The sequence below is a fragment of the Dendropsophus ebraccatus genome, chromosome 3 (genome assembly GCF_027789765.1).
Source record: "Dendropsophus ebraccatus isolate aDenEbr1 chromosome 3, aDenEbr1.pat, whole genome shotgun sequence".
Classification (NCBI taxonomy): domain Eukaryota; kingdom Metazoa; phylum Chordata; class Amphibia; order Anura; family Hylidae; genus Dendropsophus; species Dendropsophus ebraccatus.
In genome coordinates, this window is record NC_091456.1 from 123308813 (window position 1) to 123330856 (window position 22044).

General features: G+C 45.2%; 1 protein-coding gene across 2 annotated transcripts in view; it reads left to right on the top strand.

Moving 5' to 3' along the window:
• C3H5orf63 (chromosome 3 C5orf63 homolog) overlaps positions 1-22044 on the top strand; it is a 57490-nt gene that overhangs the window by 32253 nt on the left and 3193 nt on the right. For both annotated transcript variants that reach the window (XM_069964552.1, XM_069964553.1), the window contains exon 3: positions 2589-2645. In XM_069964552.1, the coding sequence (XP_069820653.1) occupies positions 2589-2645 (57 nt within the window). The remainder of the gene's footprint in view (positions 1-2588; positions 2646-22044) is intronic.

Genomic DNA, 22044 nt, shown 5'->3' on the forward strand with positions numbered 1-22044 from the left:
GTTGGTACAGATTTGATGCTGTGTTCAGTTATTTAGATATAATCTGCTGCGTTTTTGCTGCGTATTTGCTGCGTGTTTGCTGCGTATCGCAGCAGTAAATACGCTGCTTATACGGTGTGTGGGTTTATACCCTAAAGATGAAAAAGGAAGGAATCAGGTATTTTATTGTTACATTCAGCATTGAAACTGATCTCCTCTTCGTATGGCCTAAAAAAATCAACACTATTTTCTGGGTAAGGTACTGTCCCATATTGGTGGCACATGTACAAAGAAACTAGCTTTGCTGATATGTGCCTTTTGTCCGTACAGAAGTGTGTCTCTGATGAAGGCTTTGTATAAATGCATGCTGCCAGTAGTAAATCAGATAATGCTCTTTATTTCATTCACTGAAGCAAAAATCTCTGCATAATTTCTTTTCTTTATTTTTTTGTTTCTTTATACCCTTGTCATATATACACATGACGAAAAGATCGGCTGAGCTTGTGAATGCATTCTAATCTTCTCTTGACTTATAACTGTAATGGGCTGTAATCAGAGGGAAATAAATCCGTTTTTCTCCCGTCTGAGAATGTAATTTGAATAAGCAGAGCTCCTGTAAATTGGCAGTGCATGACAACATCGTATCAGATGAAAAATGGAGTTTGCAAGGCTGACAACCTTTATATACGTCTATAAATAATTTCTCTTCTGAAACGTTCAATCTCTCAATGATAAACAGCCAGAAAATACTATTAAGTTCTCACATCAAACAGCACATCTTGCCGAATAAAATGAACCTTTTTTTTTTTTTTTTTTTTTTTTTTTTTTTGCTGGGTTGGAGTGTAGGTGGCAATAAATATTCCTAAACGATTGTATGTATTGCTAATTAGGGTGTAGTTATCCTCAGTTGTTAGGTTTGGTAACGCATCTAAGGGTCCAGAATCAGAGCAGAACTTCAAGCGGACTCTGCGTCGTGGACTCCACTTGAAGTTCTGCCTGTCCCATCGATATAATAAAATGTCTCACATGTACATGTCAATTCTTTAGACAGATGGCGGAGTGCGTGTGAGACATCCTATTGACAAAATGCTTCAGGAACATCAAGCCAAGTCCACGATGCAGACTCTGCTTGAAATTCTGTGCTGATTCCGTAGTGTGAACGGACCCCTAAAGACAGGCATTGTCTATCAGTGCTAATATACAGTATTTGGAAGTGTTAAGACTCATGCTTTTCAATAGGTTGCCTTGCTTTATCCTGGCAGTCCTCTTTTCGGCAAAAAAATAAATAAATATATGGCTGTTGGGCTAAGCTGTATTATGGAGGGATAAGCAAGCCTGTTAGGTTGGTGAAAAATTACTGGTGTCAGGAACTGTCCAGAGCAGGAGAGGTTTTCTATGGGGATTTGCTACTGCTCTGGATAGTTCCTGACACGGACAGAGGTGATAGCAGAGAGCACTGTGTCTGACTGGAAAGAATGCACCACTTCCTGTAGAGCATAAAGCAGCTGATAAGTACCGGAAGACTTTAAATAGAAGTAATTTAAATAGGGATGGTCCGAACCTGCCGAGGTTCGGGTTCGTACTGGGATACAGCCACAGCCATAGGCTGTATCCCAGTTTTCCAGGCGGTCTTCCCGCTGTATCCACCCTCTGCACGGAGGTTAAAGATAGCGGGAATCATTGCCGAGAGTCCGGGTTCGTACGAACCCGAACCTCGGCAGGTTCGGACCATCCCTAAATTTAAAATTTGTCACGAGTACCCCTTTAAAGGAGAAGCCCAGCCATTTTTATAATGTGACAGGCAGCAGAGGCAGAGGAGGACATAGCAATAAAGTATTGCTTACCACTCCCCATGCCTGTGATGTGCTGACAGGCACCGGGACCCCTGCCAGAAGACATTTTCCCCAAGTTGTGATGAAATCCCAGTGTAATGAAGTCCCAGCTGATGGACAGCCTGCTCAGACAATCTGTGACTGGAGCAGTGTCCCGTCCCCAATCCCTGACTGGCTGAGCAGGTTCTCAATCAGCTGGAATGTGACATCAGCTCTTCAGGAGATCCTGGAGCCTGGCGGGGGTCCCAGAGCAGTGACCCAGTGCTGGAGAGGCATGGAGAGAGGTTAGTCTGCATAGTTTATGTCCCCTTCTGCCCCTGCAGTTGACATTTTTTTTTTCCTTGTAGTCGGACTTCTCCTTTAAAGGGAATGTACCATCACGGCCGGGCTGAAGCACTGGAGGCGGACCAGCCCACGCCCAGTGGGAGGAAACCCCCGCTCCTCTATGATACAGCTCTATTGATTCTAATGGAGCCCTGTCATAGAGGGGCGGAGGGTTCCTCCCACTGGGGGTGGGACGGTCCACCTCCAGTGCTTCAGCCCCGGCCTGATGGTACATTCCCTTTAATATATCAAACCAAACATTGGATGAAAATCTCAATACAGCAAAAAAAACTTTTGACAAAAACTAAAATGGCAAAGGATTGTCATAAGATGAATTAACATCACAGCCATTATTTTTATAAAGTATTTATATATGAGTACAACCTAGCAGTATAATGCTAAATGTTAATAAATCATAAACTAAAACTGTGCCTATATATGTGTTCTTTCTAGAATCCATGTCCGTTGTGTGATGATGCTAAGGAAGTTCTTGTACCATATATGGATAGGGTAATGTATATTCATGTCTATCTATGAACATAATTAAAGCATGAATATGTCTGTATAATTGAAAAGTGTTAATGGTGTACTAGAAATTATTATGTAGGTGGTTGGCACGTGTGATTTCCCATGGAAATTTTCTTCCACTTTGATTTTCTTATAGCGAGTGTGTCACTTGACCTGGGTAAGGCAGATTACGGGTATAGGGAACAAACCTAATACCCAGCGTTACCCTCCCACCTTAACGATTCCTTTTTTACTCCTCCCCCCCCACCCCCAGTAACGGACACCACGATGAGTGACATTGGAAAATGCTGGCCACAGCAGCCTCTTTATTAAATAGAAAAACATAAATAACTCTGTAAACATTTTATTATCTATTATTTATTAACTTTTATGATTTATTTGTAAACATAATAACCATAGCAACAATATGGGGAGGTAACAGATAGCCCAACCAAGCAGTACAAGTGTAATTTATAATCCCCAGTCGCACCGCGTCGGCTCGGGGATGGCAAATATGTTATGTACTGCTGTCCACCTGGTTCCTATGGAACCTCAGAATAACCGCTTAAGCGGTAACCACCTGCACTAAATCCAAAAACCAAACTCCAGATAAGAAAAAACAGGGGTTCCCCATCACTTTAAATGGGCCCCTGAACCAACTCACTCAGGGCCATCCGTGACCACCCCTCCGCCACCGCGAGCAAGCCCGACTCCTTGGGCTTGGGAGTCCCTCCAAACCCTCAACGCCGACTCAATACCGTCTTGGAGATTAGACGACCATAGGTCCATGCCGACCTCATTTAGGTGAACTCCATCCCTGTGCAAAAATCCCCAGTCTGGTACCTCGAAGTCTCTGTGCCGGACTACAATTCCTCCATTGCGCGCAACAAATCGTGAGACTTCCCTATTAACCCGCCCCCTAGCGCTATTAAGCCGATCCTTGGAGCGGGCCTGGCGCCAAACAAAACGCGCCGCCATCTCGGACCATACAACTATAATACCCGGGAACAGGGACCAAAGCCGAAGCAGATCGAATTTTATATCCCGTATGAGGTCCCTGGAGGAATGGGCTCCCAAGTCGTTCCCTCCAACATGCAGGGTTAGAATGTCTGGGGCCCGATCTAACCGGGCATAAAAATGAATTTCGGGTAAAACCCCACCGCCACAGCAGGCCCCCAATACCGATCCATCAAATATGCACCTCGCTCCGTGGAAAGCCTAACTGCTGGCCCTCGGGTCGAACGTCCGCACGCCGGGCCCCACGATGCACATACGAGTGCCCGAGTATCCACACCAGGCAGGCACCATCTAGGAAACAAAAAACACAGAACACAAATACAAAGGAGGGGGGAGAAAGGAGTAGGGCAATTACAGAACACCCAGACGAACATACGAACGGAACCGTGAAGATTCCCACCGTCCAATCTGCCGAACCACACCATCAGCCAAACCCCATCTAACAGCCTCTGTCGCCCCCCCAATCCGGAAGGAATGGGATGCGAACTCACGGGACGGTAAGCCCAGCCGCTCCAGACCTTTCCGGAATACTGCAATAAATTGAAAACGGGATAACTCCTTGCCATCCTGGTGGATGAGAAAGTAGCCACCCCGCTCCTGAGGCCGCAACCTCAATTAATCACCCACACACCGGACTGGGCAAGCGGGAGAGCCGTCGACTGGCTAAAGTACCACCGTCTTACCCCTCCCAGCCTGGTCAGTCTTGGAACGGCGAAGCAAGCAAGACACTCGATCAACCGCCCATGAAACATCCGCACTCGACATGCCATTGTCAGACAGACACGACCGGCTGATAAGCTCGCAGATTCTTAAAGCCCCAAAGAAGGCCAAAGAAAAAGCAGCTCAGAATAAAGCACTTTCAAATCCATTCATACACAAACCATCCAACACACCCATGAGACTCACGAAAATGCCAAAAGACACAGGCCGTCTATCATCCCGGGACATTCTAGACTTCTTGTACCCAGCAACCGATTGACGAACAACAAAATCCCTAGTAACATCATGAACCCCAAGCAAACGAAACCAATAAGACAGACCCGAAAGCTTTCTAACTAAACCGGACGCCGAAATCCCTTCACTAAAGGCATCACCCACAAACATCAATAGAAGCGGCACAAGGTCCCCACTCAGACCATCCGACCCTACAGCCCCACAAAAACGCAACCACTCTTGCCATGCAGACACCCGACCCCTCCATGTGGAACTGCCGACAGCGCGCTCAATCAGACGGAAGGCGTTCCTGAGACCAGGCTCCACAGACAGGCCAGGCAGATCCTCCCTTGCTGATCCGCTTCCGGGGCCAACTCGCGGAAACGATCCCACTGTAAACGAGAAAGCGAATCAGCAATGGAGGTCCGTACACCCGGCAGGTGACTAGCAGAAAGCCACACATTCAACTCAAGCCCACGCAAAACAAGATGGCGCAACAAGTTAACAATGGACGGGGAGGAGGCAGACAAGCTATTGATCGCCTGGACCACGGAGAGGTTGTCACAGCAAAACCGAACCTTTTTACTGCGAAACCGAGGTCCCCACGCCTCTACTGCTGCCACTATAGGGAACAGCTTAAGCAAAGCCAGGTTCCGAACAAAGCCACACTCACGCCAAACATCAGGCCACTCTCCCGCAACCCATTCACCTGCAAAGTAAGCACCAAAACCGACAGAACCCAAAGCATCCGTGAACAGCTTGATATCAACATTCTCCACCCAATCCTCCATCCACATTGAACGGCCATTATAACGCTCCAAGAACTCCGACCACACTTGAAGATCAGCGCGATGATCAGCCGTCAACTGGATGAAATGAAGAGGGGAACCGTCTCGGAGGCAAAATTAAATTTACCCAACAAGGACTGAAGCTGGCGCAGGCGTACTTTGCGCAACCCCAAAAAATAGCCCACAGCTTGTCCGGGGGTAGGTGGCACTCCATTGCAACCGAGTCAATTTCGATGCCCAAAAAACGAACAACAGTCGCCGGGCCCTCGGTCTTATCCGGCGCCAATGGAATGCCGAACCTAGCCGCCACCCGTTCGACTGAATGCAGCAGAACTAAACAAACCGCAGACCTTGCCGGGCCGACACACAAGAATCATCCAGGTAATGCAGGACCGACTGCAAACCCGACTCCTCGCGCACGACCCACTTGACAAACGTGCTAAATGCCTCAAAGTAAGCACAAGAAATCAAGCACCCCATCGGTAAGCAACAGTCCACATAATACTGCCCTTCCCACATACAGCCCAACAAGTGGAAATACTCCGGGTGCACTTGTAACCTGAAGGCCGATTCGATGTCCGTTTTGGCCATCAGCGACCCCGGTCCACACCGCCGCACCCAAGCAACTGCCCGATCAAATGAGACATATGAAACCGAACAAGCCTCGTGATCAATACCATCATTGACCGACCCACCAGAGGGGTAAGACAAGTGATCGATCAACCGGAACTTGTTGGGCTCTTTTTTGGGGACCAAACCTAAAGGAGAAACCCGCAGGTGAGGCCACGACGGATCCAAGAACGGGCCCGCCATGCGCCCCAGGACAACCTCCTTTGCCAATTTCTCACCCACCAGGTCAGGCCGGACTCTGGACGACTTCAGGTTTTGTGGGCGAAAAATTGCCGCTTCGGGAGAGAAGGGGATGCGGAAGCCAAACTGAAAACCCTCATGCAAGAGTCGAGCCGCCATCTGGTCAGGGTACCTACTTAGATGAGGCAGCATCGCCTCGAGATTCACCGGCGTCCGACCCTTTTGCATGAAGCCTCAGTGGATCATCCTTTTGACCTTCTAAAACAGCGGGACTGGGGGTGATTTCCCCCGTGATTTTTCCCAGGCCCAGGAGCTGCAGGCTGGTCAGAGGGGGCTGGAGGGTCCTGCCTAGGGCTCCCTACACGCCGGGTGCGGGGCACGTCTGGGCTGAGCCACTCCAGCGGCGTGCGGGCGGTCAGCTCCCCGAGGAACCCGAGCCTTCCCCCGCCTCCCGGATCACCTGACTGAGCTGCTCCTGCAGCCAGTTGGCCCCATGGCGCACCGCGGCTTCTCTCAGGGATGTCATGAGAATCATCAGCTGTCGGATGGACGTGACATGGTGCTCCTGTCTCAGGTCCGGACGCAGCAGAATGAGGTAACCCCTCCCCCCAGCCTATTTCTACCCCCCAGCTACAACACTCCCCCCACGCTCCACACTACCTCCATTGGCTCTTTCATAGAGCAACAAACTTCTGAATGGCTGCTTCTCCCTACCGTAGCAACCATGCTAGCAGCCAGGTCCCTAACTTCCTGCCCACCCTGTCATGTACGGGCTGCACTATACTGCGCCCATTTCACCCTCCCTGAAACGTGATACTGAAACATTTTTTTTTCTAACCTGATTTAATTTCTTCTAAATTATTTTTGAGTTTGCTTTCTTGCCTGAATTTCTTTACTGCCTTTGTTTACCACATTTAGAGAGATGCTTTGCAGCAGCCACATAGACTATAGGAGGCAATAGACTGTAGATAATTCATTGACTTTCATTGGAGAGTTTTCTAGGCTTGGTCTGTGACCTTTGCAGAGGTCACTGTGTGTGTGTGTGTGTGTGTAGAGAGAGCTGTCACCATTGTATTGTTTTAACCCCATGCCGCAAAATGACGTTCCCGGAACGTTCTGTAAAGCAGGTAGTTCCTGCAACATGACCTTCCAGGAACGTCATGCTGTCCCTGCTTCCCTGCCACTGTCCCTAGCGGCAATCAGGTAGCGGGAGGAGGCAAAACAGCCTCCTCCTGTTGCCCCTGCCCGGGGAGAGCCGCGCTTTGGCACATGGTATAATGGTTAAAAAAAAAAATAAACTGAAATAAAAAGAGGCCCCAAAATTCACCAGGGGTCTGTCATGTCTGAGGCCTGTGGAGTCAGGTGACGCACTGCGGCCACATATGAGGGATTTCTAGAAACATTGGAATAAGCAGAATAAATAGTGAGTGGTATTTGCTGTGTTAATATTTGCTGTGTTAGAGGAAAAAATGGATAAAAATTGAATATTTGCCAAAAAAAATGAAAATTTTTAATTTCTCCTCCAACCTGCTTAAATTTCTATGAAACACCTAAAGGGTTAATAAATTTATGAAATGTTACTTTGAATACTTTGAGGAGTGCAGTTTTTGCAGTAAAAGGATTTATTGGGGTAACTAACATTCAGGCCCCACAAATCCACTTCAGAACCGAACTGGTCCCTAATAAAATCAGAATTTGAAATTTTTCTGAAAATAAGAATAACCGCAATAATTAAAAGCATCGCAGTTATAACTACATAAATAAGACAGTTCAGATTTGAAAAATAGGCCCCGGCATTAATAAATACTGTACTGTCCCCCAAAACTTATACAAATCACCAATATACACTTATTACGTGAAATGCATATAAAGTGTTTTTTTCCCTGCACTTACTACTGCATCAAGGCTTCACTTCCTGGATAAAATGGTGATGTCACGACCCGACTCCCAGAGCTGTGTGGGCTGTGGCTGCTGGACAGAATGATGGCAGAGGGACACAGGGCACTGGAGGGACACTGAGCATCCCTCTGTCATCATCCTCTCCAGCAGCCACAGCCCACACAGCTGTGGTCGTGACATCACTCTGTTATCCAGGAAATAAAGTCTGGATGCAGTAGTAAGTGCAGGGAAAAAAGCACTTTATATGCGTTTCCCATAATAAGTGTATATTGGTGATTTGTATAACTTTTGGGGGGCAATACAATACTTTAATTATAATTTTCAACAAACTTCTCCTTTAACAGTGTGATTCGCTGTCTGTACATTAATTACACTGTAATCCTGTCTGTGATGATAATGAGGAGCGTGCAGAACGGTTCCAGCCTATTCTTAAACTTAGATATCCTAAAATAGTCCCAGTACTCACCAGTCTTGCTGAATCGTGTGAAGTTCATTTATACATGCATTACAGATACATGTAGGCTATAAAGCCTTCATTGGCTACTGCTGGCCTAACAGACAAAACACGTCCTACATCTATCTGTGATGCACTGTAAATAAACTTCACAAAATTCAGCAAGAATGGTGAGTGCTGGGACTCTTTTGGATATGTTTTTTGTTACTTCCACAAGCCCCACCGTGCACAATGCCTTGATTTGAAAAAACATTTTTTTTCCGCCTTTAAGACTTACTATACAACTTTTGAAACAAGTAAGGTAAAGTCAAAGGTACATATTGGCAACACTTTTAACAGCATGCCTCATCCTGGTGCCTGCACAGTGATCTCTTCACACGCCACTGAGCATGACCACAACATTATACCATAGAAGTCTTTGAGGTTTCTTACGTCCAGGTGTCTGCTATTAAATAAAATCTCAAGAACTGCTGTTCAGAGCTGAGAGCTGCAGCTCTGACAAGTTGGCTGCCCCCAAAGTCATGCACAGAAGAGAAAATTTACAATCAGCAAGTAAAAGCAGATGAGAACAAAAACACTTCAGTACAGATTTTTAATTATGTAAAAAAAATAGCAGTTATCTCCTTGTGGTTCATAATCCTTCATCAACAGACACAACATTTCATGGACTCTATACCTTAGTATGATCAGATACTAATCGAGTAAAACTTTTTAAAGCTTTTGCAGAAATATTTTTTTACATTGCTGTGTATTGCTGTTTCTTAGGCAATTATCTTCAAAATATACAAAAAAATACAAATCTTATATTGCAAGAGAGACATTGTATTGCATCACCCAGATGGTGCTATGACACAGGGGAGAAATGTGACTTATTTTAGGATAAGAATGGTTATTTTATTTTTAAAACTTTTTCTCCTATACTTAAAATGTTTTATTTTGATAAGGCATTAGAAGAAGACAATATTTTGTGCTAGAATCCCTTTAACCCCTTAAGGACAGAGACAAATTTTATGAATATGACCTGTGTCACTTTATTCATTAATAACTTCGGGATGCTTTTACCTATCCGGACGATTCTGAGATTGTTTTCTCGTGACATATGGTACTTTACATTTCTGGTAAAATGGAGTCGACACTCATAACGAATCTTTATGAAAAACACCAAAATAACGTGAAAAATTGTGAAAAAATGCATTCTTCCAACTTTGAAACCTTTCTGCTTATACAGAAAATGGTTATGCCACATAAATTATATATTAAATAGCATTAGCAACATGTCTACTTTATGTTGGCAGCATTTATTAAACTATATTTAATTTTTTTTAGACAATAGGAAGCTTAAAACATTAGCAGCAATTTTCCAAATTTTCAGTTAAATTTTCAAATCAGATATTTTTAGGGACCTGTTCAGGTTTAAAGTGTATTTGAGGGGACTGTATGTTAGAAAGCCCCACAAAGCACCCCATTTCAGAAACTGCACCCCCCAAACTCTGCAAAAGCACATCCAGAAAGTTTTTTAACCCTTTAGGGGAGTCACAGAAATAAAAGCTAAGTGTGTAAGAAATTTGAAAATTTTTATTTTCTGTGCAGAGATTGTAATCCAATATCTTTCATAATGATAAACCTATTAGCAGAGAAATGCACCCCAATATTGATCCGTTTCTGCAGTTTATAGAAATACCCCATATGTGGCCCTATTGCGCTATTTGACGCAACCACAAGCCTCAGATATAAGGGAGCGCCTAGTGAATTTCAACGCTTCTGTTATATTTGGTCATTTTTGACTGTACCACTTCAGGTTGGCAGAGGCTCTGGGGTGCCAAAACCTAAAAACACCCCTAAAGGGACACTATTTAGAAAACTTCACCCCTCAAGGAATGTAACAAGGGGTGCGGTGAGCATTTGGACCCCACAGGTGCTTCACAGATTTTCAGAACAATGTGGTGTAAAAAAGTAAAAATTCTATTTTTTACACTAAAATGTTGTTCTAGCATTCATTTTTCATTTTTACAAGGGGATAAAAGAAAAAAAAAACACCAAACGTGTAGCGCAGTTTCTCCCGAGTACAGAAATACCCCACATGTGGACATAAAGTGCCAAGCGGGTGCAGGACGAGCCTCCAAAGGGAAGGAGTGCCAATTGGCCTTTGCAAGCTGGATTTTACTGGAGCCCTCGTGCTGCCAAAACACTGGAAACCCTCCACAAGTGACCCCATTCTGGAAACTACACCCCTCAAGGAATCTAACAAGGGGTTCAGTAAGCATGTGGACCCCACTGGTGACGGGCACAAATGTGGAACAATGTGACGTGAAAGGGAAAATTTTCATTTTTTTCACTTTCACGGCACAAATGTGGCCGTCATCAAGGGGTCCATATCCTCACTGCACCCCTTGTTAGATTCCTTGAGGGGTGTAGCTTCAAGAATGGGGTCACTTGTGGGGGTTTTCCAGTGTTTTGGCAGCACGAGGGCTCTGTAAATGCGACATGGCGTTCATCATCCATTCTGGCAACATCCAGCCTCCAAAATCCAAATGGCGCTCCTTCCCTTTGGAGGCTTGCTCTGCATCCACATGGCGCTTTATGTCCACATGTGGGGTATTTCCGTACTCAGGGGAAATTGCTCTACACATTTAGTGTTTTTTTTTTATCTTTTAACCCCTTGTGAAAATGAAAAAATCAAGACAAGATCAATGATTTAGTGTAAAAATTAAACATCTTTTCACTAAATGTTGGTCTAGCCTTGATTTTTTTTCCTTTTCCACAAGGGGTTAAAAAAGAAAGTGAACACAAAATGTGTAGGGTAATTTCCCCTGAGTACGAAAATACCCCACATGTGGACATAATGTGCCATATGGGCACAGGGCAAGCCACCATAGGGACAGAGCGCCATTTAGAGGCTGGAATGAAGGATGGAGGCCATGTCGCAATTAAAAGGCTCCTGTGCTGCCAGGACAGTAGAAACCCCCTACAAGTGACCCCATTCTGGAAACTACACCCCATAAGGAATCCAACAAGTGGTACAGTGAGCATATAGACCCCACTGGTGACGGGCACATATGTGGAACATGTGCCGTGAAAATAAAAAATAAAATGTTTTTCATTTTCACGTCCCAAATGTGGCTGTCACCAGGGGGCCATATCCCCGCTGCCCCCCTTGTTAGATTCCTTATGGGGTGTAGTTTCCAGAATGGGGTCACTTGTGGGGGGTTTCTACTGTCCTGGCCGCACAGGAGCTTTGTAATTGCATCATGGTACCCTCTAATGGGAATGGCGGCCATACCTATTTAGCTGGGGAAAAGGGACAATTCTAATTTATTTGGGGGTATTAGGCCAATTATTAGTTTATAAGGTTGAAAATGACAGGTGTCCATCAAATTCAACCTGTGTTGATCCAGAGGAAGGCAAAAAAAACCTCCGTGAGGCAGACGACAGTAGCCTCATCACAGGGGGAAAATTTCTTCCCGACTCCATAATGGCAATCAGAATAATCCCTGGATCAACGTGACCCCTAAAATAGGAATAAGGGACAGAATTTAGAAAATGTAGAACCCCAATGATGTGTGGTACGCCTTGAAGCGATCCAGTATACAGAGGCCGGGGGGATCAGGACAGGCGTCACACTGGAAAATGGTGTCCTTTCTGATCCCCCTGTTACGCCACACTTTGCACTTCTTCTGGGGTCTCCCGTTCTCCTGTGTCAGGACGTCACCTGGTGCGATACGGGGTCCTTCATATCCAGAAGCGCGGGGTCCGCTCTATGGCTGCTAAATATTAGGGCTTTATTACTACTGCTGATATTTTCGGATCGTGCCACAAGCTACAGTAGCTCGGGCAGCGAGGGACCAGAAGAGGGGGGGGCTGGTATAAAAGTTATCCCCGTGCAGGTGGTAACCTTTATCCAGCAGTGGGAGGATCAGTTCACGAACGATCTCCCCACTAACTTCGAGGATGGGGAGGGACATCTGGGGGCTGGATTCGGGTGTCCCTTCCTTCATACACTGTAAGGGTACGTGCACACTGTGGAATGGCGAAGGATAACCCTTTGTGCATTCCGCAGCTGGCACCCGCCGGCGGACTGATGGAGGCATGCCTCTGCGCTCGTGTCACACTCCATTCTGTGCATGGGCGGACTCCGCCCTCTGTCCAAAGAATGAACGTGTTCATTCTTTGGACGGACAACGGAATCAGCGTGTGCATAGGATGGAGTCTATGACACGGGTGGAGACGCGTGCCTCCATCAGTCCCCCGGCGGGTGCCAGCTGCGGAATGCACAAAGTGTTATCCTTCGCCATGCCGCAGTGTGCACGTACCCTAAATCTGTAAGAGTACCCTGAGGTATTCTCACAGAGTTTGTAGAATTTCACGCCATACCGTCATCTCTTATTGGGACGGTACTGGCGGAAAAGACGTGTCTGGGGGGGGGCAGCGTACGCTATGCTACCCCCCAGACACGTCACTGGATGATGAGGATGAATGGAGGAAAAAGGATCCCCCCATTCATCCTCACTGGCTGTTTCGGTGTCGGAGGCTATAATAACGTATGCGTCCGACGCCGAAAACACCTGGGGGCCATCTTTATACGGTGATTGGTATATGGGGTATGTAAATGTGTAGTGGTGTAGTGTAAAACTTTATTTCATGTAGTGTGGTGTAGTGTAGGTTTTTTTTACGTGTTTTTTTGACAGTAAGAAAAAATATCCCTACGCCAAGAAAGGAGCTGCTGATAAATGCCGCATTTATGTGCGGCACTTATCAGCAGACAGTGGCAGTAGGATATAAGGGGGAAAAAACGCCCCTACGCCAAAAAGGAGGAGTTGCTGATCAGCGGCGCACTTACGTGCGATGCTGATCAGCACTCAGCGGCGTTAGGGCGCAAAAAAAGGAAGAAAAAAAAATTGGGGGAAAAAAACAACAACTTTTTAACCCAAAGCAACTGATCAGTGAATGATATTTACTGATCAGCCGCTAGGGGGCAGTAGAGCGACGCTGCCGGAGATTGCCGAGGCCCGCCGAACCCGAGGACCCGAGTGTTTCCTAAGATTTCCGACGCTGGACGACCGAAGACGTGGCCCCACTACAATTAGCCCGCACCTGCACGAGGACGTACAGTTACGTCCTCGTGCGGGAAAGGGTTAACTTTATACAACACAGATGTCAAACACAATGGATAGATATACCACAAAATTTCAAAGTAAAGTGAAATGTTAAGAAAACAAACGAGTGCCGAGGCGGGGACGGCGCCATCTTGCAGAGGTCCCCGGCCGGCTTCAGTAACGGAGATCGCTCCTCCGGGACAACGTCACGGAGGAGCGATCTCCCCCACTAGACACCAGGGAACAGCTGAATCCGTTAATCGGAGGCAGCGGTCATCTTTGACAGCTGCCTCTGATTATCTAATTAGCGGGCACGGCGATCTGACCGTGCCCGTTAATAGCCGCGATCCCGGGCTACATGAGGTACACGGGGTCGCGGCGGTTCAGAGCAGGGTCGTCGTGCGGCCCCGGTCTGAACGCCCGCACCTGCACGAGGACGTACAGTTACGTCCTTGTGCGGGAAAGGGTTAACTTTATACAACACAGATGTCAAACACAATGGATAGATATACTACAAAAGTTCAAAGTAAAGTGAAATGTTAAGAAAATGGCGTTTTTATACACTTCATTTTGTTGTTTTTTTGTTTTTTTTTTAATAGTGGCACTGATATATATATATTTTTTTTAACAGCGTAACGCCCCTCCCCCTATATTTTATTTATTTATTTCACTTTTTTGTAAAATAGATTAACTCAAACTGAATAAATGATCTTATTGTTTTAGTTTAGACTTTTCAGTGCATTTGCATTTAGGCAATTAAAATGATTATAGTGACTTTATTTACTATTTGGTACAAAATATTCCTATATGGCATTCTAGTGATCTGGTTAAATTATTCTAGAGTACAGGATTATGTGCTATGTAACTACAGTAGACAATACTTACCTTGTCTTGATGGTATCTTTCTATACATGTCCAAACCAGGCCACTGGGTCATTCTCACATATACTAATGGACTGGGAATAAGTGTAATGTATTATTCTTCAAATATATAAAACAAGAAAGATTGATGAAACAATAGGGGTATAATGCTAACCGGGGATATGTAAGTAATAACTGATTATATATGTAAAATAAAATATATTTTATTAAACATACTAAAGGTTTTCTGCTACTATTTTGCGAGAAAAGATTGATGCAAATTGAGCCGCTTCCTTGATGCAGCCGTCCCCTTAACCCCTTCTGCTCCTGCCTGGCTCCCGCTTCTCTGTCTGTATATACATTACCTCTCTCCTGCACGGGTTCCGGCGTCCTGCTCTCCCGCCAAGCCAATCAGTGGCTGCGGCTGGGCAACACACTGATTGGCTGGGCGGGAGAGTCAGGATCCCGTGCAGCAAGGAGAGGTAATGTACACTACTGTTCAAAAGTTTGGGGTCACATTGAAATGTCCTTATTTTTGAAGGAAAAGCACTGTACTTTTCAATCAAGATAACTTTAAACTAGTCCTAACTTTAAACAAATACACTCTATACATTGCTAATGTGGTAAATGACTATTCTAGCTGCAAATGTCTGGTTTTTGGTGCAATATCTACATAGGTGCATAGAGGCCCATTTCCAGCAACTATGACTCCAGTGTTCTAATGGTACAATGTGTTTGCTCATTGGCTCAGAAGGCTAATTGATGATTAGAAAACCCTTGTGCAATCATGTTCACACATCTGAAAACAGTCTAGCTCGTTACAGAAGCTACAAAACTGACCTTCCTTTGAGCAGATTATGTTTCTGGAGCATCACATTTGTGGGGTCAATTAAATGCTCAAAATGGCCAGAAAAAGAGAACTTTCATCTGAAACTCGACAGTCTAGTCTTAGAAATGAAGGCTATTCCATGCGAGAAATTGCGAAGAAATTGAAGATTTCCTACAACGGTGTGTACTACTCCCTTCAGAGGACAGCACAAACAGGCTCTAACCAGAGTAGAAAAAGAAATGGGAGGCCGCGTTGCACAACTAAGCAAGAAGATAAGCACATTAGAGTCTCTAGTTTGAGAAACAGACGCCTCACAGGTCCCCAACTGGCATCTTCATTAAATAGTACCCGCAAAACACCAGTGTCATCTACAGTGAAGAGGCGGCTGCGGGAGTTTGGGCTTCAGGGCAGAGTGGCAAAGAAAAAGCCATATCTGAGAGTGGCCAATAAAAGAAAAAGATTAAGATGGGCAAAAGAACACAGACATTGGACAGAGGAAGACTGGAAAAAAGTGTTGTGGACGGATGAATCCAAGTTTGAGGTGTTTGGATCACAAAGAAGAACGTTTGTGAGATGCAGAACAAATGAAAAGATGCTGGAAGAATGCCTGACGCCATCTGTTAAGCATGGTGGAGGTAATGTGATGGTCTGGGGTTGCTTTGGTGCTGGTAAGGTGGGAGATTTGTACAGGGTAAAAGGGATTCTGAATAAGGAAGGCTATCACTCAATCTTGCAACGCCATGCCATACCCAGTGGACAGCGCTTAATTGGAGCCATTTTCATCCTACTGCAGGACAATGACCCTAAACACACCTCCAAATTGTGCAAGAACTATTTACAGCAGAAGCAGGCAGCTGGTATTCTATCGGTAATGGAGTGGCCAGCGCAGTCACCAGATCTGAACCCCATTGAGCTGTTGTGGGAGCAGCTTGACCGTATGGTACGCCAGAAGTGCCCATCCAACCAATCCAACTTGTGGGAGCTGCTTCTAGAAGCATGGGGTGCAATTTCTCCAGCTTACCTCAACAGATTAATAGCTAGAATGCCAAAGGTGTGCAATGCTGTAATTGCTGCAAAAGGAGGATTCTTTGACGAAAGCAAAGTTTAATGTAAAAACAGTTATTTCAAATACAAATCATTATTTCTAACCTTGTCAATGTCTTGACTCTATTTTCTATTCATTTCACGACGTATGGTGGTGAATAAGTGTGGAACGCAAACCAGAGATGACGTTGGCGGAGCGCAGGTCTTTGAATCACGCCCCTCTGGGCGTGATTACGGCACTGGAAACCGCCCAGGACCCGGATAACTACGCCCAGGACCGTGACTAGTTCAGCCCACCATGACTACTTGGGGCTGATTAGCATATGGCGCAGGACTTCACAAATGTAAGATTGCAGGGTAATAAAGGAGGGTACAGGGGGATGTTTGGGAAGCGTGCTGGGTGATGTACCAGCACGTTTCCTTATCAATGTGGGCAATTTCGGCGTGATTGGTTCCCTTTGAGGTTGAGAAACACTGATCTATACCACCTGATGTTTAATATGGTTACTGTTATATTTTATTTGTTAGTGTGTCATTTTACTATTTATGATTTACTGTGCAGTTTGTTCTGAAACATGAACATTTAACATCTAGCTGTAGGAATCTGCACACAAAACGTGTTATTGCAGAGCCCACACTGAGTGGACTCTCAGAACCCAGTGACATGCTGTATCAGGTGTATACCTGTGTATTTTCCATATCTGTCCACAATCAAACAAACCATTAATCAAGGTGTAAAGGAAAACCTGTTTGCCTCAGTGACCTCCATCTGGCACGTGTTGTGCGGTTGATGAAACTGTCAGATGTTGTTTATATACGTCTGATCAAACACAGAAGCCTTGTACAACTGAGTAGGATTATCAGTTGCACAATATTCATTTTTACCCCATTCTGAGCAGGTCTTTACCTTGTCTTTGTGTGTTTGCTGCCATCAATCTTTTATAGTGTATGTGACGCAGACAGTATGCATTATGGACACAAATAAAACTGCAGACTCCAGACTATACTGTTAGTATTTAACAGTGTTGTATATAATGAATATCCTGGCTTTTCTACACAGCTAACTCTCCAGGTGGCCTCCTTATCTCCTGCACTGTTATTTGATGGACTCACAGTGAAATCATTATATGAGACATGAAGCGATGTTAATAAACAGCTTTTATTTCTGGGTCTGGACTCTCATAGCAGCCAAAAAATGTGTGGTCATGCTGTTTGACACAGTTTCCTAATTGATTGAAAGTGTCTGTGCATATTTGTGAGTAAAATTGCTGTTCACTTGCAAAATCATGTGGCTATTAACTATGAACTCACAGTTTTGCAGGTAAACGTATTCCTGTGTTCTCCCTTCACCCCTCATCTCTTAAAATACCATGAATGTTAATCTTTTTTTCTTTTTTTTATTGCAATTTTTTTTGTAGTTTTTAGTTATTTTAATACTTGTGGAACTTTAAGGTTATGCCTGTGACCCTCGCCCCCAAAGTCCAGCTTTTTCCAGACAGAAAAAACACATTGGGAGGAGAAATTAAAAATGGGTGCTGGAATTTTTGTGCAAAATCTATTGTTCCAACAGATTTTTATAACAAATTTGACAAACAGAATAGAGATTTTTGCATTATGCCTGATGGTCAGGTAGGACTTAAACATGGCCACTTTTCCCACTCTCTTGTCTCTAGTTCATGGAATTGTTTGCAATTGAGCTCTATTTAGTTCAATGGAACTGAGTTTGAAACCCCACCCGATCTAGAGACAAGACAGGGGGAAAAGTGGCCATGTTTTTGTAGCGCTGGATAACCCCTTTTAAAGAAAAGTCCAGGCGCTGGCTTTTTTCCCCCAAAACTGCTGGGGAGGAGGTGGGTAAACAAAACAACATGCACTTACATCCCAGCTCCACCACTTGGATCCGCTGTCCTCCACTCCAGTCCCCGTCCGCTTCCTGGTTTAGGGCTCGTTCCCACTGAGCAAAAGCAGCTGAATTTCTGCGCTGAATCAGCTCTGAAATTTCAGCCGTTAAAATAGGTGCAGAGCTAATTTCCATTGTGTTGAATGGAAATTCTGCTCTGCAGTTCACACAGTGGAATTTCCGCACTGAACTAATCCGCTTTCCGCCAGAAGAATGAACATGTTCATTCTTCCGCTAGCGGAAGCCTATACAAATCGATGGGGCTCTGATTTTCTGTTTCAGCGCGGAATACGCGCATATTCAGCGCGGAATGCAAGCGTAATACAAGCGGAAATTACTCGCTGAATCAGCGCAGAAATGGGGAAAAGGGGGGGGGAGGAGGATTCTAGTATATGTTCTGGTATAGTCTAGTTTACTCACCAAATACTCACTGAATTTCAGCGCTGAATGCATGCAGATTCAGCGCGGATTCCTCGAGTATTCCGCGCTGAATTTGTCAAGAGCTGATTACGAGCTAAACACTTTCCTAGCAGAATACGCAGGGATTCTGCTTACATTCTGCTTATATTCTGCTCGGAATTCAGCGTCAGTTGATTTCAGGCGGAAATATTTCCTTGCGTAATCCGCTCCTTTTGCTCTGTGTGAACGTAGCCTTAGAGAAGACTTGGGAAGTGACGTTCCAAGCCTGCTCAGCAAGTCAGCTGACTAAGCAGGCCTGATACATCATGTCCCAGATCCCACTCAGACCTACAAGCGGCCAGGGACTGGGGAACTGGAGTGGAGGGCAGCAGACCCCAGCGCTGGAGCTGGGAAGGTAAGTGTATGTTGTTTTGTTCACCCACCTCCTCCCAAGCATTTTTGAGAAAAAAGTCAGTGCCCGGACTTCTTTTTAAAGTGGGGCATGTTTTAAATGTTCTAGAAATACATAAAAACTATGCCCGATTAAGATGATGCAAACTAGGGGCCCTTTTACATGGCTCGATGTGCAGCCTTTCGTGGGCGCAATTGAACGTCCATGAACTAGATTGGTGCCTGTTTGTAGTACTCCGCACACACAGTTTCTGAATTGTTCGTGAAGTCACCTGAAGAAGAGCAAGTGCTGGAGAGTGGGAGGTTAAAAGAAATAACATGCTCTTAACTCCCCCACACCAGAATGTAGCTATATCCAGACACTCTGGTCCCTGATTGCTTCCTGGTCTAGGTGGGGACCGGGTTGTGACGTGTGAGGTCCGCTCAGCAAGTCAGTGCCTCGGCTGCTGACTGGCTGAGCAGACCTCACACGTTATGATCCCAGTCACACTCGGACCAGATGTAAAGGAAAAAAAAATGGAATAAAAAGCAAATTAAATGTCCCATCCACCCAAGTCTGGTGCCGATAAAAAGTACAGATCATAGCAAAAAAGCCGTAATATGAATCTATAGAAGGAAAAAAAAAAAAGTCAGAATGTAGCGATTTAAAGTTAGTAAAAAAGTGCAAAAAAAAAAGCTGCCTAACGCTGTAATTGTACTGACCTACAAAATGGAGACACATATATTTTCCTCTGTTTTGCAGTATGCTTTATGATAAAATGAAGAATGTCATTAAAAAGATCTATTTGTTCCCTCAAAAAAAGCCCTGGTATGTCTCATTTTATGGAAAATTATATGCAGTATGACTCTTTGAATGTGAGAAGTTCCAGATTTGCCAAAAATCTTGTACGGGGCAAGGGGTTAAATACACAGTTATCGGCCGCACCTCTCCTGTTTAGACAGACAGATCTATGGCCGATAACAATGATTTCCTCAGTTGATCACTGGCCCTTTTACACAGACTGATTATCGAGTGAATGAGCTTTCCTAATGCTGCGTTTACACGTAATGATTATCGTGCAAATTTGCGCGATAATGATCGAATTCGAATAATAATCGTACGTGTAAACGCAGCAAACGATGAATGAGAAATCGTTCATTTTGATCTTTCAACATGTTATCAAATCGTTGTTCGCAAAAAATTCGCAGATCGTTCCGTGTAAAACGTCATCGCGCGATAGTCCGGCCGCTCGAGCCCGGCCCCCCCGCTCATCCGCAGCCCTGCGCCGGCTCGATCGCCACCGCCGCTCTGATCGCCACCCCTGCCTCCGCCACTCTGATCGCCACCCCTGCAAGGCAGCACTGATTGGCTGAAGAGGGGAGCCGGGAATTTCAAACGGCTCCTCTTCAGCCAATCAGTGCTGCCGTGCATTGATTGGCTGAAGAAGGGAGTCGGGAATTTCAAACTGCTCCTCTTCAGCCAATCAGTGCTGAAGAGGAGCACTGATTGGCTGAAGAGGAGCCGTTTGAAATTCCCGGCTCCCCTCTTCAGCCAATCAGTGCACTGAAGAGCGGAGCCGGGGGATGTGGAAGACCTGCTACGTGGAGCAGGTAACGTATGCTTTCAGCCGGTCCGGCGGGGGCTATCGGAGCGGCGGGGGGTGGGGGGGCGACCGGAGCGGAGGTGGGGGGGGTTGCGATCGGAGCGACGGGGGGGGGGGCGACCGGAGCGGAGGTGGGGGGGGGTTGCGATCGGAGCGGCGGGGGTGGCGATGGGGGCTGCGGATGAGCGGGGGGGCCGGGCTGCGGGCGCGCGATCGCAAAACGATTTTTTCCATACGATATATCGTACCATCTAAACGCTGATCGTTATGAAAAAAAAATCATTACTCCGACATCGTTAATTCTACGATCGGGCCAATTATCGTTTCGTGTAAATGCTGCATTAGGGCCCATATACACAGAAAGATTATCTGACAGATTATCAGCCAAAGCCAGAAATACATTTGGAAAGAGGAGAAATCTCATTCTTTCCTTTATGATCTGATCTCTGTTCATAGTCTGTTCCTGGCTTTGGCTTCAAATCTTTGGCAGATAATCTGTCAGATAATCTTTCTGTGTAAAAGCACCATGAGAATAATCATTAATGTTAATTGGCCCTTGGTAGAGGACCTAAAATTAGACACTCTACAGTTTGCATTACCTTCATGTTTTTCCTAAAACAGCAAATAGTAGTTTGACTCACAAAACTGTGAGGCTATAAGCAATGAATTAGAAAACCATACTGAACAGCAAGTCTGCTGTTCATGTCTCAGCTGCGGAGCTGTACCCCCCAGAAGCAATTGATACTTTATGCATATTAGTTTGTCAGATTTTCAGTAGTGCAGTTAGTGTATGTGGATAAAACCCCTCCAGCATGTGGTTGCCAATACTGTAAATGTATGATTTTGCTAAAAAGCAAAACAAAAAAAACTGCCATTTTACATAAAAAGTCATGCCCTTTTTAGCCATTGCATGCTGGAATATTCTTGTCCATGCCGTTGTCGTGGACCTTTATAGCCTGAGCTGGACAGAGCCAGTAGGGTACTTGATACAAAATTGCAAGGCTGTATCTCAGGATGGCTGCGGGTCTTGCCAGTCAGTCTGATGACAACATTTATTTCAAATGAGAGTAACACTTTTAAGTACAGTTGCAATTAACTGATTCATCCCTCGTTGTAAATTAGGTTTATTGACAAACACTTCTAGATTTCTTGTTTGCAAAAAATAACTCATGTAAGAACAATTTAAATAGCTAAATGTAACTTACAGAGCAAGTGGTTTCTCAAAATTCCATATAAGAGGACACTTTTTATGACTACTGCAGTCTTGGGATTTTTCATCCCCTTCATGACAATTATCTTTAGTACTTAGTACAGCGACAAAGCATCACCGAGCCTCAGCTGCGTTTCACTGTAGTCAAGAGTGTTCTTTTCAGCGTATTTA